The sequence below is a fragment of the Pundamilia nyererei genome, unplaced genomic scaffold (genome assembly GCF_000239375.1).
Source record: "Pundamilia nyererei isolate P.nyererei 1_Seehausen unplaced genomic scaffold, PunNye1.0 scaffold00542, whole genome shotgun sequence".
Classification (NCBI taxonomy): Eukaryota; Metazoa; Chordata; class Actinopteri; order Cichliformes; family Cichlidae; genus Pundamilia; species Pundamilia nyererei.
This window is the reverse complement of record NW_005187943.1, coordinates 151501-168003: the sequence shown is the minus strand read 5'-3', so window position 1 is coordinate 168003 and position 16503 is coordinate 151501. Positions and strand designations below refer to the sequence as shown.

Below are 16503 nucleotides of genomic sequence, written 5' to 3'. Positions count from 1 at the left end.
GGAAACTAAGCGCTATGCGCCGGAAGTAGCATATGCTAAGGCGCACACAGGTCTAAGTTATAGGTCTAAGTTCCCCATAATGCACTGGGTGTTTCTTCTTCACTCAACATGTGTTAGTAGACCTCTCTGCATTCAGTCCGTCTGCCCCTCATCTATCGATGGATGTTTGTTAGAGGCTTTGGTTCCCACTGTCGCTCACAGATGGTCACCTAATGTTTCCTGTGTAACTGCAGGGTCTTTGCCTTATAACATAGAAGCAGCTTGAGGTAACTGTTGTTGTGATGCTGTGTGTGTGTAATAAAGCTCCCTTACTGACAGTGGGTCACCACAGCTTGTAGCTCCATGTATTTGATGTGGCACGTTTGCCCTCGCTGACACAACCTTAAAGGGATTTGTGTGTATGAATAAAGTTTATTGTTCATACAGTTCATTGCCGTATGTCTGTGAAAGGCTGAATGAGGGTTGTAGCTCCCTCAGCAGCTGTGGAGCGATGGAGATGTGGTTGGTTAGACACGCTGCTTTAGTTTACACTACAAACCACACTCACCTGTTTACACTCCTTTTGTGTTACAACCACCTTGTTACACTCAAACACCAGATGATGCATCTGAGCCAACTAAGGATTCACTGAGACTGAAGAAGCTCGAGATCATAAGAATTTGAGGCTCAGCTGATACAGTATCATAGGAGAATCCAACCATTGTATGTCAAGAGACTATAGGCAGTGAAAGCTCCATCTGGAGGAGGAACGACGTGGTTCAGAGCGTTGCCTCCTGCAGCTGGTGACATGTTCAGATTTCAGCTCTGTCGGTTAGAAAGTCTGTTTTTGTTTTTCATCTGTGTGTTGCTCTTTCATCCTTTTCTTCTTCCTGTTTCTTGCATCAAGCTGGCTGACTTCACCACTGATGAGGTAACCATGAGCAGTAAGCCTCGTGTCGCTCACAGTTACATTTAACATAGTGCGATAAACACACTCAGTCATTATAAGGTACATCCTCTAAAGGTTCACATAACAGACAAACAGGATAATAAAAATAATCTGGTTCTTTGCAGCGTCCTCAGATGAACAACACACGACATTATTACACGTCTCAGTATTTGTTACACTGAACACAAATATAAACACAACACTTTTGTTTCCATGAGCTGAACCGGATCCTGACTGGTTTTGCGACATGTGTGTCATTGTGCTACACATGTACGGCATATTTCAGAGTGGCCTTTTATTGTGGGCAGTCTCAGACACACCTGTGCAATATTCATGCTGTCTAATCAGCACCTTGACATGCCACACCTGTGAGGTGGGATGGATTATCCGCCATAAACAGATATTGTGGTCAACAATTTCAGTTCTAAAGTCACACAGCAAACCATTGTTATGGAACACAAATACAAACTGTGTTGATACATAATACAAAAAAATTGTAGCAATATGGTTTGAAATGCGTAAAGGTAGTGTGTTAGGGAGCAATTTATCTGACTCGTTTCCCTTTCAGTGTTCACACAACAAAGTAAATTCAGTGTGTTCTGAAATCAATATATTTCTTCTATGACTTTCAGGCTGGTAAGCAGGCAGGGCAGGTCAGAAGATGTCTTCATCATTTCTTCCTCATTAGCTTCCAGCAACTGCTTTTCTCTTCATATCTTCTGTAACACATTCACAACAGTTGATATTAACAGTGTTTAACCTGCTTTTTCTTTTCAGGTGGAAGTTTGGAAAGCTGTGAGGGTCTCAGGCAAGGAGTGAGCAAAAAACAGAGGCTCAGTTCTTTTCTCCTGTTCTAGTGGTGACATCTTCAGAGAGCTTAGGATAAGTGTCTCCTCCATATTTGGAGCTTCCCCCCTTCTGCACACACCAGAAGGTATGATTCACTCTTTACTTGTGGCAGACGAATCTGTAGAACAAAGAAAGAACATTACAAAAATATTTTCTTTAATCATTCATTAAACTGAATTGTACATCATGTTTAATTTGGCCATTAGAGGTAAAGTATTCTTGGGGAAGACTAAACCCCAAATTGCCCCAATTCTATTTATACAGCACCAACAGCATAACGGTCAGTCGGTGCCTTTTTATATTGCAAGGTAAAGAACCTGCAATACATATAACATATTACAGAGAAATCAGAGAAAAAATCAGTTTAAAAAAAAAGACTAAGTGAAACTTGAAACTAACTGATTTGTGTCATCTGGCTTCATAGATAAATGTATGTTGTCTAAGAGAAGCATGTTTACCCACACAAGCTTGAATATATCAATAAATAACATTTAAATAAATGAATAATCCCCTTTTTACTAGTGGTATATTATTATGTCTGTAATACAATGTTATCATGAACATTATGAAATACTGCTCTGAGGTTCAACACAGAGATTAAACCCTGTCATAAGAAGATCGTAACATTCACTAGTAATGTGCTATGATACAAATCTAAATCCTGGATGAATTCATTCAAACAAGCCATTCCTCTACAAATCAATCACAGTTGATGTTTCTATTCCACATTTGATGATGAAAGTCTTTAAATAACCTTGTAGGAGTGTGGTCTAATAGACATTGATGCTTTGGATGAAGTAATTATTGAAGCTGACTTGGTAAGTTCAATAGGACCAAAAGTGTTTGAATACATGTCAGCAGTTAATAAAGTTGTTATACTTTCTAAGTACCTGGTGTTGCTGTGGTTTCTCTGCTGTGCTGTTGTTTGGTTGTTGTTTTTTTCAGCAGGTAACCAAGCAGATTTTCAGTGTGTGTGTCACACTGATCAGTGTCAATTTAGGATTCAATATCTAACCCAAGGATATTTGACAAGGAGACCGGATTAAAACATCAACAGAACTGGACAAACCAGTCTACCTCATGAGCCACAGCCTCCCATAATTTTAATAGAAATCCAGTAAACCTTGCAGTGAACTCATATTTATCATTATACATCCTAGTAAGTATAGTGAAATAAAATGCATTCTTTTACAAAGTAGGAGCATTTAAAAACACGTTTCATGAACGTTTAATTAAAAATGCGTCTTATTTCATAGTGTAATCATCACATAACTTTTTCAAAGCACACTTTGTCTTGAACCGCCCACTAATTATATTCACACTAAGTATATATCCACACAATAATATCAGGGATTGTAACATCTAGTCCCTTTATTGAATTCACACTGGGTCTTTATGGACTCACTAGCTTAGCTTAGCTTGTAACCGACTCGCTAGCACCATGACCTTTTCACCTATCCCTCATGCCCATTCTTGCGCAGGGTTTCAGATGTTTTTGTTACTTCTGTGCATCCTATAGCAGTAATGATACTTGTAATAAATGTAGTCTGTTTCATATGGAGGCCAGAATCACTGAAGGCCCAACTCCACACCCTTGAAAAACCCATAGCTAGCTAGTCCCCTGTTGGTGGGCCCAAAGCTAGCATAGGCACTGTTAGCGCGCCTCCAGCGGATTGTCCCGAGCTCCTGGGAAAACAGGATGGCTGGGTGACGTGAGGATGAAGCATAGTCCTAAACAGAAGACCTCTGTATATCGCCAACCTGTTCTTTTTCTAATCGTTTTTCCCCAATGGGCAACGTTTGCTGAGAAAAAAACAAATTCATAGATTTATTACTTCTAGACTGGACTACTGTAATTAGTTATTAGCAGCATGTCCTAAAAACTCCCTGAAATGCGTTCAGTTGATTCAAAATGTTTTTGTCAGATCATTTCTCAATATTACTTACATTTACAATAATGGTTTATGCCGCAGTGGGGAATAGATTGTATCACAGTAGATGTCTTTCTGAAAGTGCTGTAACTACGTTTAAAAAAAAAACAAATTCATCCAATGTTATCATCTTTAACGCCATGTGGCTGTAGCTCAGGAGGTAAAGCAGGTCATATACTGATGCAAGGTTGGTGGTTTAAACCCTGGCTGTACCACTATGCATGCCTGAATATCCTTGGGCAAGATACTAACACTAAGTTGTTCTCCCATGCATCCATTGGAGTATGAATGAGTGTAATTGGTAGATAAAACGGACTTAAGCATAGAAGAATGTGATTGTGTGAATGAGGAATAAAGTGCTCTGGGAGAGTAGGAATCAGTCCTGTTACCATGTGCCAGTGCAGAGCAGCTACCTGAACTCTACTCCCACAGAGGTTGATTATCTTGTTAATAATTTTACATCTTTACTATGTACAACTCTGAAAAAGACCACTTCCAATCAGAAGTCCTTGACTCTCTGGTATAACTCTCAGACACACACATTGAAGCAGATAATTTGGAAGCTGGAGAGAAAATGGCATCTAATTTAGAAGATCATAATTTAGCCTGGAAAAATACAACACATTACAATTCACCACTGAAGGAAACAAGAACAACCCTTGGTTTGTCTTCAGCACTGTAGCCAGGCTGACAAAAAGTCAGAGCTCTGTTGAGCCAAACTTTCCATTAACCTTAACTAGTAATGCCATCATGAATTTCTTCACAAATACAATTTGAACAGTTGGAGAAAAAAAATGGTTGCATGGTTGTTGGCCAGTTCCCTTGGTGGTCCAGGGTAGCTCGGACTTTTTGAGAACCTGGGGCCACGGCTTATACCAGGGTGGCCTCTGGTCCTCTGTGACTCTTGCCCTTTGGTTGTAGGCACTCCATCTGGGGCCTCCCTCCTGTTGGGATGGACGTGCAGGTGTTGCAGAGATGTGTGGCCTCTGGTCTTAGGTACTCTTGGGGGCTGCGGATGGAATGGATCTCCTGGATCTACCTCTGTCTGCCTCTGACTCCTGGGGGCTGTTATTGCAGCTTCCCACCCTTATTTTCAAGTACATTTCATGACAGAGACACAGACATTCACAGTCTCTTTCTCACAAACCACAAGACATCTGTGCATTTTCATATTTTTGTGTTCCAGGTGCTATATGTTTTTTCCAGTTGGTGATCCAGTGTGCATTTCTATTTTTACTGTATCCTTAGTTTGACCTCCTTCCTTTTTTTTCTCCTGCCTGTCCTGCCTTAGGATTTGTCATACTATAAAAGATATAGATATAGATGATTTAAGGAAAATGTGTTTGGCACAACAGTGCCTTCAGATCATAATTCTGATTGCAAAAGCTTCTAGACAGGACAGGATTTTTGTTTTAAAAAAAGAGTTTCAGTCAGGTTTCAGAGCTCATCACAGCACAGAAACAGCTTTAGTGAAGGTTAAAAATGATCTTCTTATGGCCTCTGACAGTGGACTCCTCTCTGTGCTGTCCTGCTATACCTCAGTACAGCATTCAATACTGTTCAATATATAATAATTTATTACAGCTTGCTTCCCTTGTGCAGTATCATTAGAAAGCACAGAGTACATTTTCACTGCTATGCAGCTTTATCTATCCAAAAAGCCAGATACCACACATCAATTTGTTAAACTGCCTGTCTTAATCTAAATGTCTTAAAGACATAAAGACCTGGATGACCTCTAATTTTCTGCTTCTAAATTCAGGTCAAACTGAGGTTATTGTACTCAACCCAAAATTTTAGATGTATGGTATCTAATCAGATGCTTACTCTCTGGATGGGGTTAGGATATGTTCTTCAATGATCACGTTAAAGAAACACGTAGGCCTGCTTTCCTACATGTTTCTTTAACGTGTAGAATGCAATATCTCTAAAATTGGAAATATCCTGTCTCAGAGTGATGCTGAAAACTAGTTCATGCATTTATTACTTCCAGGCTGGACGACTGTAATTCATTATTATCAGGAAGTCCTAAAAACTCCCTGAAAAGCCTTCAGCTAATCCAAAATGCTGCAGCAGGAGTCCTGACAGAGACTAGAAAGAGAGCAGATTTCTCCTGTATTGGCTTCCTGTTAAATCCAGAATTCAAAATCCTGCTCCTCACATACAAGGTCTTAAATAATCAGGCCCCATCTTATCTTAATGACCTCATAATACCATATCACACTAATGGACTGCTTTGCTCTCAGGCTGCTGGCTTTCTTGTAGTTACAAGAGTAATTAAAAGTATAATGTGGTGGGATGGATGTGGATGGATATGTGTGTCTGTGCAGTTTCTGTGTGTGGGTCTGTGTGTGCATGTGGCTAGGAATGGGCCTTGATCCTCAGGGACATTGTTATTAGGGGTGGGGGATTCCCTTCCTGCTGCTCCTCACTGGTTGCCACAGACCTACCCACTTCCTCGGGATTTGAGCGCTTGGTGACTCCGGGGTACCTGACTGGGCGTTTTGGCGTGGTTGGTCGGCTCCCTTGGAGATGTGGTCTGGGGTAGCTTGAGAGCCTCTTTATCATATGGTGGAGCACAGCTGGGTTTTGGGTGGTTCTCGAACATCTCGGGGACTGTGGCTCCATCTGAGGCTCGTGTTGGGGTGGCCGGCCTCCAGCAGGGTTGACTGTCCAGTGCCTCTGGTCTGACACCCCCATCCGAGCTGTTGGAGCTTGTTCCGGGACCTCCCTCTTCTCTTGGCTGGGGTGGATGCATGGTTGTCATCGGGCTGTGTGGCGTCTCTTAGGTGCCGTGAACAGTCAGGATCTCCTGGGTCTTTCCCTGTCTGCTTCTGGCTCTAGGGGCATGGCATTATTGCAGCCGCTCATCCTCAATTTTCAAGTACGTTCAATGACAAACACTTATACACAGGCACTCACATTGCCTGTCTCTCTCTCTCTCTCTCTCTCTCTCTCGCTCTCTCTCACACACACACACACACACACACACACACACACACACACAGAGGAAAATTGCATATTTGTTTGTTTGTGTTTTTGTGGTGTGTATCGTTTGTGTGTGCTTTATTGCAGAATCTATTCACTTCATCCTCAACCCCCCCCCCCCCTTTCTATTTTTCTGCTTTCTTCACTTATCTTTCACTAGTCTGGCCTTTACCCCTGTCTCGTCCTGCATAACAACATCTGCAAGACAGTCATATGAATAGTAAAATAAAGTAAACCAATAAAACAAAAACATTAGACTACATAGATTCTATGGTGCTTCCCTTGGGAAAGCAAATATGGTTAGCACAACAAAGTATTCAGAACATAATTCTGCTTGCCACAACTGCTGGACAGGACAGGTTAAAAAAAAAAAGAAAAAAAAAAAAGAAACTACAATGGGAGGCAGGGCCTTCAGCTTGCAGGCCCCTCTGTGGAACCAGCTCTGAGTCTGGATTTGGGAGACAGACCCCCACTCTACTTTTTTGATTAGGCTTAAAATTTTCCTTTTTGACAATGCACACAAAGCAAATCGTTGCGGCTGGATTAACACTGTATTAGGTCAAGGCTGCTAGGGGGTTCCCATGATGCATGAAGAAGAGTGTTTCTTCTTCACTCACTGTGTTTATACACCACTCTGCATTTAATCATTGGTTATTATTAATCTCTGGCTCTCCTCTACAGTATGTCTTTGTTCTGTCTTCCTCCCCTCACACCTAACTAACTGGTCAGGGCAGATGGTCGCCCCTCCCTGAGTCTTCTTCCTGTTGAAAGGGAGGTTTTCTTTCCACTGTTCCCAAAGCACTTGCTTATAGGGGGTCATATGATTGTTGAGATTTTCTCTGTTTTGTCTATATTATTGTAGAATCTTTACCTTACAATAAAAAGTGCCTTGAGGCAATTGTTGTTGTGGTTTTACGCTATATAAATGAATTCAATATATAAAAATTTTAATGACAGTGACATTGCTGACAAATCTGTAGAAACTATATACTGACTTGCAAAATCTCAAATGATTTTTTGTAATCCACTACACCAAGTTCTGAAACTGTTTGAGAGTAGAGGTGATGTTATTTTCAGTATAAATAAATAGTACATTCAAAATCAACCCAAGACCCAAAAAGATATGAGCCCCCCAGAACAAAGCAAAACAATATTTTTTTATGTTTTGTACGGTGTCTTGTATATGAAATGAAGTATCAAATAAAAACATTTCACTGAAGACGTGTTGAAGCTTTGACATATTGTTGAACATCCCATAATTTAAACCTGAAAAATAATGTTAGGCCAAACAAGGACATAGAGTCTTTCCCAGAGTTATTTTAAGGAGACTTGCAAATTACATATTTGTTGAGGAAAAATCTATTCTACTCAACCAATGTGGAAGTTAAATGGGAGACACAGATTCATTTGATTGATGTTCCCGATCTTTTTTTAAACTCTTTTTACTCAGACATTCTAATGTAGAACACTAACTGTAACTGATACAATATTTCTATAGCATTATGTCTGTACCCTGTGGAACAGGAGCAGGTGGCGGTGGAGAGGAATCACCAGTGGGTAATGGCAGGCTGGAGGTGCTTTCCTTCTCTGTAACAAATGCAAGTTTTCAATAGTGAATGTACACAGAGACTATGGGTAAGCTAACTGTGACAACCACTGTAATAGTTTATCAAATACATTGGAGAATCAAACAGATACATGCTTGTTTTTAAAAAGTGCTTTGTTTCTCATGTCAGGCAGAGAAAGACAATATGAAAGTGGATTAAAGATAGGCTTACATCCCTTGTTGCTTCCACACAGTGGGCAGGCAGAGCAAGAGATGATGGGCAGCTACTCAACTCTGTCATTGGATGAGAGAGAGGAATGTCAATGTTTATGATGTGTGTGCACTGTTGCAGGCATTTGGCTGTTTGTGTGTACTGTTTGCCATCCACATTTGTAGTAACACAAAGAAGAGAGAGAACCGATTAAAAAACAGTACGTATATGAGATGAACAGAAAGAAAAACAATGTGTCTAAATAGAGGAAGAAAGCAGGTGGGTGAAAGCTGTGAAGTCAAATTGACTACTCACTTTTTTAATAGCCCCAAATGAAGCAAGGCACATGCTTTATGTCACAGGTGTCGAACTCCAGGCCTCGAGGGCCGGTGTCCTGCAGGTTTTAGATGTGTCCTAATCCAACACAGCTGATTTAAATGGCTAAAAGACCTCCTCAACATGTTTTAAGTTCTCCAGAGGCCTGGAAATGAACTAATCATGTGATTCAGGTGTGTTGACCCAGGGTGAGATATAAAGCCTGCAGGACACCAGCCCTTGAGGCCTGGAGTTTGACACCCCTGCTTTATGTGTACATGCTTTTGCACCACATTTATCCATCAGTCCAGCAGTATCACTGATCTTTAAAAACCTCATGACACTGTATTAAGATCCAATTTTCTGCATACGAGCGGTATCTTTAGAATGGCTTTTTATCACCATGTTCTGACTGAGGCCTCCAATATAAACAGACATGGCCGGGATTGTACAGCACTTTGTTTATTCATAGTGGATCAGTGTCGTCTGGAACTCATTCAAGCCCACATATGTTTTTCAGGACAATACAGTGAGTTATACAGTATCTCACAAAAGTAAGTACATTTTTGTAAATATTTTGTTATGTCTTTTCATGGGACAACATTGAAGATTTGGCACTTTGATACAATGTAAAGTACTTAGTGTGCAGATTCTATAACAGTGTAAATTTGCTGTCCCCCTAAATAACTCAGCGCACCATTAATGTCTAAACCGCTGGCAACAAAAGTGAGTACACCCCTAAGTGAAAATGTCCAAATTGTGCCCAATTAGCCATTTTTCCTTCCTGGTGTCATGTGACTCGTTAGTTTTACAAGGTCTCAGGTTTGAATGATGAACAGGTGTGTTGAATTTGGTGTTGTTGCTCTCACACTCTCTCATACTGGTCATACTGGAAGTTTAACATGGCACATCATGGCAAAGAATTCTCTGAGGATCTGAAAAAAGGACTGATACTCTATACAAAGATGGCCTAGGCTATAAGAAGATTACCAACACCCTGAAACTGAACTGGAGCACAGTGGCCAAGACCATACAGCAGTTAAACAGGAGAGGTTCCACTCAGAACAAACCTCGCCATGGTCGGCCAAAGAAACTGAGTGCACATGCTCAGCCTTATATCCAGAGGTTATCTTTTAAAAATAGATGTATGATTGCTGCCAGCATTGCTGCAGAGGTTGAAGGCGTGGAGGGTCAGCCTTTCAGTGCTCAGACCATCCGCCGCACATCACATGCCTGTCATCCCAGGAGGACGCCTCTTCTAAGGATAATGCACAAGAAAGCCCACAAACAGTTTTCTGAAGACAAGCAGACTAAGGACATGGATCACCTGTGGTCTGATGAGACCAAGATAAACTTATCTCAGATGGTGTCAAGGATGTGTGGCAGCAACCAGGTGAGGAGTACAAAGACAAGTGTGTCTTGTCTACAGTCGAGCGTGGTGGTGGGATGTCATTGTTTGGGGCTGCATGAGTGCTGCTGGCACTGGGGAGCTACAATTAATGGAGGTAACCATGCCATTAATACACAGTACATGCCACCATGTACTGTGACATACTGAAGCAGAGCATGAACCCCTCCCTTCAGACACCAGGCCACAGGACAGTTTTCCAACATGATAACAATCCAAACACACCTCCAGAAAGACCAGTGCCTTGATAAATAAACTCAGGGTAAAGGTACGTGACTGGGCAAGCATGTCTCCAGACTTAAACCCCATTGAGCATCTGTGGGTGATCCTCAAATGGAAGGTGAAGGAGCAAAAGGTCTCTAACATCCACCAGCTCCATGATGTCATCATGGAGGAGTGGAAGAGGAGTGGCACCCTGTGAAGCTCTGGTGAGCTCCATGGCCACAGGGTTAAGGCAGTGTTGGAAAATAATGGTGGCCACACAAGATATAGACACTTTGGGCACAGTTTAGACATTTTCACTTAGGGGTGTACTCACTTTTGTTGCCAGTGGTTTAGATATTAATGGCTCTCTGTTATGTTATTTAGAGGGGACAGCAAATTTACACTGTTATACAAGCTGTACACTGACTACTTTAAATTGTATCAAAGTGTCATATCTTTAATGTTGTCCCATGAGAACATATAACAAAATATTTACAAAAATGTGAGGGGTGTACTCACTTTTGTGAGATACTGTATAGATTTCCATGTGTCTTACTAAAATACCTGGATTAACTGGACAATTTAAAATACATCTTTATCTTAACGTGGACTAGACTTCTGTCTATTTCCCTGCTTTCATAAATGGTCACATAAATATTGGTTGACTGATAAAAGTCGACAAAGATCTTCACCATGTCAGAATGATATTGACTGTACTTAAACAGAGGTAGACTGTACGGACTGATGTTGATGACATGAAGATGATGGTGTGGTGAAGGTTGCTCACTTGCCTGTCTTCTTGGGGATTCTCCATTCCTGCATTTCTTCCATTAATCTATCCATTTCTTTCTCCAGCTCACAATATCGCATCTCTGCTTCATGAAATGATCTGTAGGATAAAGTAAACTCTGTTCAGTGTCTTATTCTAAAAATGAATTTTAATATGTTGCAGTTACGTCATAGTTAGGGTTTCAAAGTTGATCTGCAGTCAAAACCCTAAATTTTAGCATTGTAAAAAAAATACCTCATACTATTTAACGAACCTTTAAAACCTGTCTGTACTTGACAATGCTACCTACAATTCAGTTTTGAGATCCCTTCCCTGGCGCGTCAATCCCCACTTACATCTTGCGTCAGGTGACCTCAATGGGTACATATTAGGGTGAGGCAAGCTCTCACAATGGTTTCACCCAAAGCCTCTGCTGACAATGACCCACGGCTTTTATCACACCTTGGCTCATGTGATGAGTCACATGATTAATATGACCCTCTTAAAGGATAACACCGACTGGGGATTAAATACCTGGGATGCTCCACCATTTGATTTTAGAACTGAAGAAGCTTCTCGGATGAGAGGTGAAATGTCTTCAAAAAAATTAAACAAGTCTAGTTGCTTTCTTTCCAAGCTCCTTAGAAAACCATGACCTTGCTAACTGAGAACCTATGGAAGCAGAGTCTGGGGAGAAGGGGGACAACTTGCCCATCACTGGGGTTTAGGTCACTATGTGGTTAAGCAACTGCACAGTAACAGAAAGGCTCCTGGAAACTTTTCATGTTGTAGGACTGTCTGACACATCTCCACAACATTGCATGGAGGTCTGGGACAGTGCCTCTGGACTGGCAGACTGGAGTGGTTCCCCTGTTTTAGGAGAGGGACAGGAAGGTGTGCTCCAACTATACAGGATCACACTGCTCAACCTCCTTGGGAAAGTCTATGCCAGGATACTGGAAAGAAGAGTCTCTCCATTAGTCAAACCCCAAATTGAGGAGGAACAATGCAATTTTCATACTCGCTGTGGAATACTGGACCAGCACTTTATACTCTCGAGGTTATTCATGGGAGTTTGGCCAACCAGTCTACATAATGGATTGGATTTATATAGCGCTTTTCAAGGCACCTAAAGCGCTTTACAATGCCACTATTCATTCACTCTCGCATTCACACACTGGAGGCAGCTACAGCTGTAGCCACAGCTGCCCTGGGGCAGACGGACACAAGCAAGGCTGCCATATCGCGCCATCGGCCCCTCTGGCCAACACCAGTAGGCAGTAGGGTAAAGTGTCTTGCCCAAGGACACAACGACCAGGACAGAGAGCCCAGGGATTGAACCGGCAACCTTCCGGTTACAGATGCGCTTCTCAACCCCCGGCGTCATGGTCGCCCCTACATGTGTTTTGTGGACATTATACCAATCCCTTTGAATATCCTGCGGGGAGTGCTTTGCGGGTATTGGGTGTGTGGCCAGTTGTTATTCAGTCCCTGTAGCGAGAGCTTGGTTTGTATTGCAGGCAGTAAGTCAGGCTCATTCCCTGTGGGTGTTGGACTCTGCCAGGGCTGCCCTTTGTCACCAATTCTGAGCCTAGTTTTTATAGATAAAAGGTGGTTCTGTTGGGTTCATCAGGTGGTGGCCTCCAGCTCGCACTGGAGTTTGTCAATGACAAACAGCAAACAGCAAACACCATACGAGGCTGAAAACTATAGACACAGTGACCTCTCTTCCCCTGAGCTTCAGATCTTTGGACTAAGTTGTCTCTTTCAAAAAATAACTCAAAACTAATCTTTTTATACTTGCATTTAATAAAGTTTTTTTTTAATGTATGGTATTTTCTTGTGAAGCATTTTGTGATCTTTGTCTTGAAAGGTGATATACAAATAAAATTTTACTTACTTGCTTGCTTTATCATTAACAGTATAACTGAGAAAACAATAAGAATTTCGCAATATAGCGCACTACAATTTTTTTCCTTCTGAATGTCTTTTTGTTATCTTGTATCCAGTTTTGTTTTTTGGTTGTTTTTTTTTTCTTTACCTTAGTTGGGAGCTTATTTACATTATCTTCAATTGCTGAGATTCTCGTTTCAACCTGCATGATTCTTTCCTGATCAAGTCTTCTGGAACTGGAAAACTTGCCAATCCCAGGGCTGATCAACTTAGAGTTCAAGTAAACCTACTTGATCTGCTTTACAGTTCATGGAAGTTATTTATGGCCTAATGAAGGAATAAATGTCTAATACTAATACTCTAATACAAGTGGTCAGGTGTTAAATGTCACAGTCAATATGTATTTCAGAACAGATTTCAGAAGTCCAGTGGTGGTAAATAGTGCTGGATTGATTTTGTTACCACATTTCATAGTCACCATTATCCGTATGTAATATCTCAGCACATAAATTAACATGCATTGATAACAATTAGCCAGATGTCCATGATGTTAATGGCCTTTTGACCTCAAAAAGGAAATGCAAAATACACTGCAGCTTTTTCATATTGAAATATTTCCTTCAAGGACCAAACCATTTCCATATTAAATTTTTCTGAAAAAACTTAAGATTTAACATCCAATGAAGTGTAATAAATAAAGCCTACTGTAAATTGAGAAGAGATAGGAATTATATTCAGATTATGTAGATGGACTGCAGATGAGATTATATTAGCTGATACCTCTGCAAGTCTTCATCAAGTCCTGATATCGCCTCCTCCACTGTGGTGGTGTGGGTGGATGCAGCAGCATCTTGGTCTAAAGTAAGTGGAAGCTCAAACAGTGGAGGCAGATTGTCTGGTAGATTGTCTGTAACTTTCCATAGCTGACTCTGAATTTAAAGCACATGCAGATCATCAGTGGGATAAAAAGGAAAGTCCACTATGATAATTACATGATCATAGGTGTCTTTAAATGGAAGCTCTGAGGTGTATGCAGTTTCTAGAGTGAGATCGACTTACCAGTTTTTCGAGTCCATACAGATTCTCACATTCCCTAAGCTGGGTGTGGTTTATCTGCATCATGATATCTTGACTGCGGTCAACAGCACCTGTCTGACTATAAAATATAGACAAAATAAAGAAGTATATTATAAGAAAAGTAATTTATTCCCTACAACAACTTTACCATGGGGATACTACACCCTGTATATAGGGACCTAGGGACTTCTGAAGATCCCCAAAGAAGGCGCCTTTTCAGAGCCAAACTTGGCAATATAAACTCACCCACCTAGAATCCTGCCAGACTTGCCACCATCTTAGTTCTGCTTATGGGGAACACACCCTATCACACCAAAAACTTCACGGTCTTCACCAACAAGGTCTGCAAACTTACACTGACTTTAAAAGAAAACATAGTGTCCTGTGATATGGTCTCACTTTTCACTTGTATACTTACATCCAAGGCAGTGGAGACTGTCAAAAAACAACAACAGCAAGACAGTTCCTTTCGCAACAGAACCAATGCCATGTGCCATGGGTTCCCCAGTCTCACCCATTGTAGCCAAACTTTACATGGAGGAAGTGTAAAGTAAACCACTTTGCTACCTCTTAAGGATAGTACCTAAGAGGTAGGTGACCCACTCTACTACCTGAGCTACAGCCACTGGTAGGTATGATGTATTTGTGAATGACACCTAAAGAGTAAAATACTTCAACAATTTTTGAACTAAGGTGGTGGCTTAGTTCAACAATTGTTGGTGGCTTATGACACCAGCTGTCAACTGCCTATAATGAAGTCTTTTAATCCCCACTCACACCTTGCTACAGGTGACCTCAACAGGTCACATGTTAGGATTGGACACGGTCTCACGGTTTCTTTTTCTTGTTTTTGTTTTTTGTTGTTGTTGTTGTTGCTTTTTTCCCCAGAAACACCTGGTGCATTAGCTCTGCGTTGTTTTTCACACCTTGATTAACACGATTAATAGTGGGTCAACCACCACATCCAAAGGGGACAGACCCCTACTGTGGTTTTAATAGCTCATTCAAACCTTTGGCTTTAGAACTTAGGAAGCCTGAGGGGATAAGGGTAAGGACATAAATCAACTGGTAAATAGAGAGCTTCGCTTAAACGCTCTCCTTTAGAGATAGGGCGAGGAGTTCAGCCAACTGGGAGGGGCTCAGAGTAGAGGAGCTACAACTTCACATGGAAAGGAGCCAGTTCAGGTGGTTTGGGCATTTGATTAAACTGCCTCCTTGGTGAGGTCTTCTGGGAGGAGGCCGGGGGCAGACCCAGGACACACTGGAGAGATTACATCTCTCGACTGGCCTGGGAACTCCTTGGTTTTTCCGTAGAGGAGGTGGTTGGGGAGAGGGAGGTCTGGGCTTCTCTGCTTAGGCTGCTGCCCCTGCGACCCAGCCCCAGATAAGTGGAAGAAGTTTGATGTGAAAGGTAGTTATGGTAAGTTAGCTGAACTACATAAGTTAAACTTGAGTTCACCTGGTAGCAGTGTAAGAGTATCCAACAAAAGCCAAGTGTACTCCTGTTGGAGCTCTGTCCATTACATCATATAGTGTCTCCTGCAAAACATAACAGATTTCAAATTTTTCATGCAAACAACCACCAACTGCTCTTTTTTTGTCAGAAGCTACACACATTTCCCATGTTGACCACACCGGCAGCTTTATAGGATTAGGTTGGTTTATTTATTAATGTTATATGCTGGCTATGAAAGTTAACCAAATATGTTTATATGAGACTTATGCCAGTGTATGGCACACACAAATACTAAATGAAAATTCTTTTAAGTTACCATTTCACTAAGACAGTCGTCGAGGATGTCAAAGTTTGATGTGTCAGTTGGATTAGAGACTTCAGGCAGGAAAGGTGCAGGGACTTTATGCAGGGAACTCCAGTCCAGTCCACTGAAAAACTGATGATTCCTAAATTCACTGGAGCCTTTCCTTCCAAGACGAACTTCCCTGTCACAGATCAGTTCATTGATGAAGGAACGAGCCTCCTTTGAAATCTCAGGGCCAGAAGAAGGAAACTCAAAATACTCCTAAGGGTTATCAAAAAAGGTAACAATTGAAGAAAGTTGTTAACTTTGTTGTTTTTTCTAGCAACATTATTTTGAGTGCTTTGATGCTGTTAAAAACTATGCTGTTAAAAATTATGATCCTGGCCTTGTTTTTCTGAGCATTCCATAAATTCTTGGTTTGTTTATGTGGCAGAGTGTGGTTTGTGGCTAGGGATGGGTATCGTTTAGGTTTTATCCGATACCGGTGCCAAATCTGTACTTTTGAAACGGTGCCGGTGCTCAAACGGTGCTCAAACCGGTGCTTAAAGAATGGAGAACACAAAATTGGTCCAAAAACCTCTCATGTTCAGCTGTTTTTTGTAAAAATATAACAATGTTAGCCTT

The 16503-nt window shown here is 41.3% G+C and overlaps 1 protein-coding gene and 1 long non-coding RNA gene across 2 annotated transcripts in view; both read right to left on the bottom strand.

Moving 5' to 3' along the window:
• Window positions 1-228: 228 nt before the first annotated feature.
• LOC102202189 (uncharacterized) lies at window positions 229-8532 on the bottom strand. Its single transcript, XR_312391.1, has 3 exons — window positions 8475-8532; window positions 8209-8283; window positions 229-1895 (listed from the first exon to the last, which is right to left on the bottom strand). It is a non-coding gene; the product is annotated as an uncharacterized LOC102202189 (long non-coding RNA).
• A 2631-nt stretch (window positions 8533-11163) lies between these two features.
• Window positions 11164-16503, bottom strand: part of dmpk (DM1 protein kinase) — an 83441-nt gene continuing 78101 nt past the window's right edge. Inside the window, exons 8-12 of the mRNA XM_005754324.1 lie at window positions 15892-16140; window positions 15579-15658; window positions 14102-14198; window positions 13823-13971; window positions 11164-11269 (exon numbers count right to left, since the gene is read on the bottom strand). Coding sequence (XP_005754381.1) covers window positions 11164-11269; window positions 13823-13971; window positions 14102-14198; window positions 15579-15658; window positions 15892-16140 — 681 coding nt within the window. The remainder of the gene's footprint in view (window positions 11270-13822; window positions 13972-14101; window positions 14199-15578; window positions 15659-15891; window positions 16141-16503) is intronic.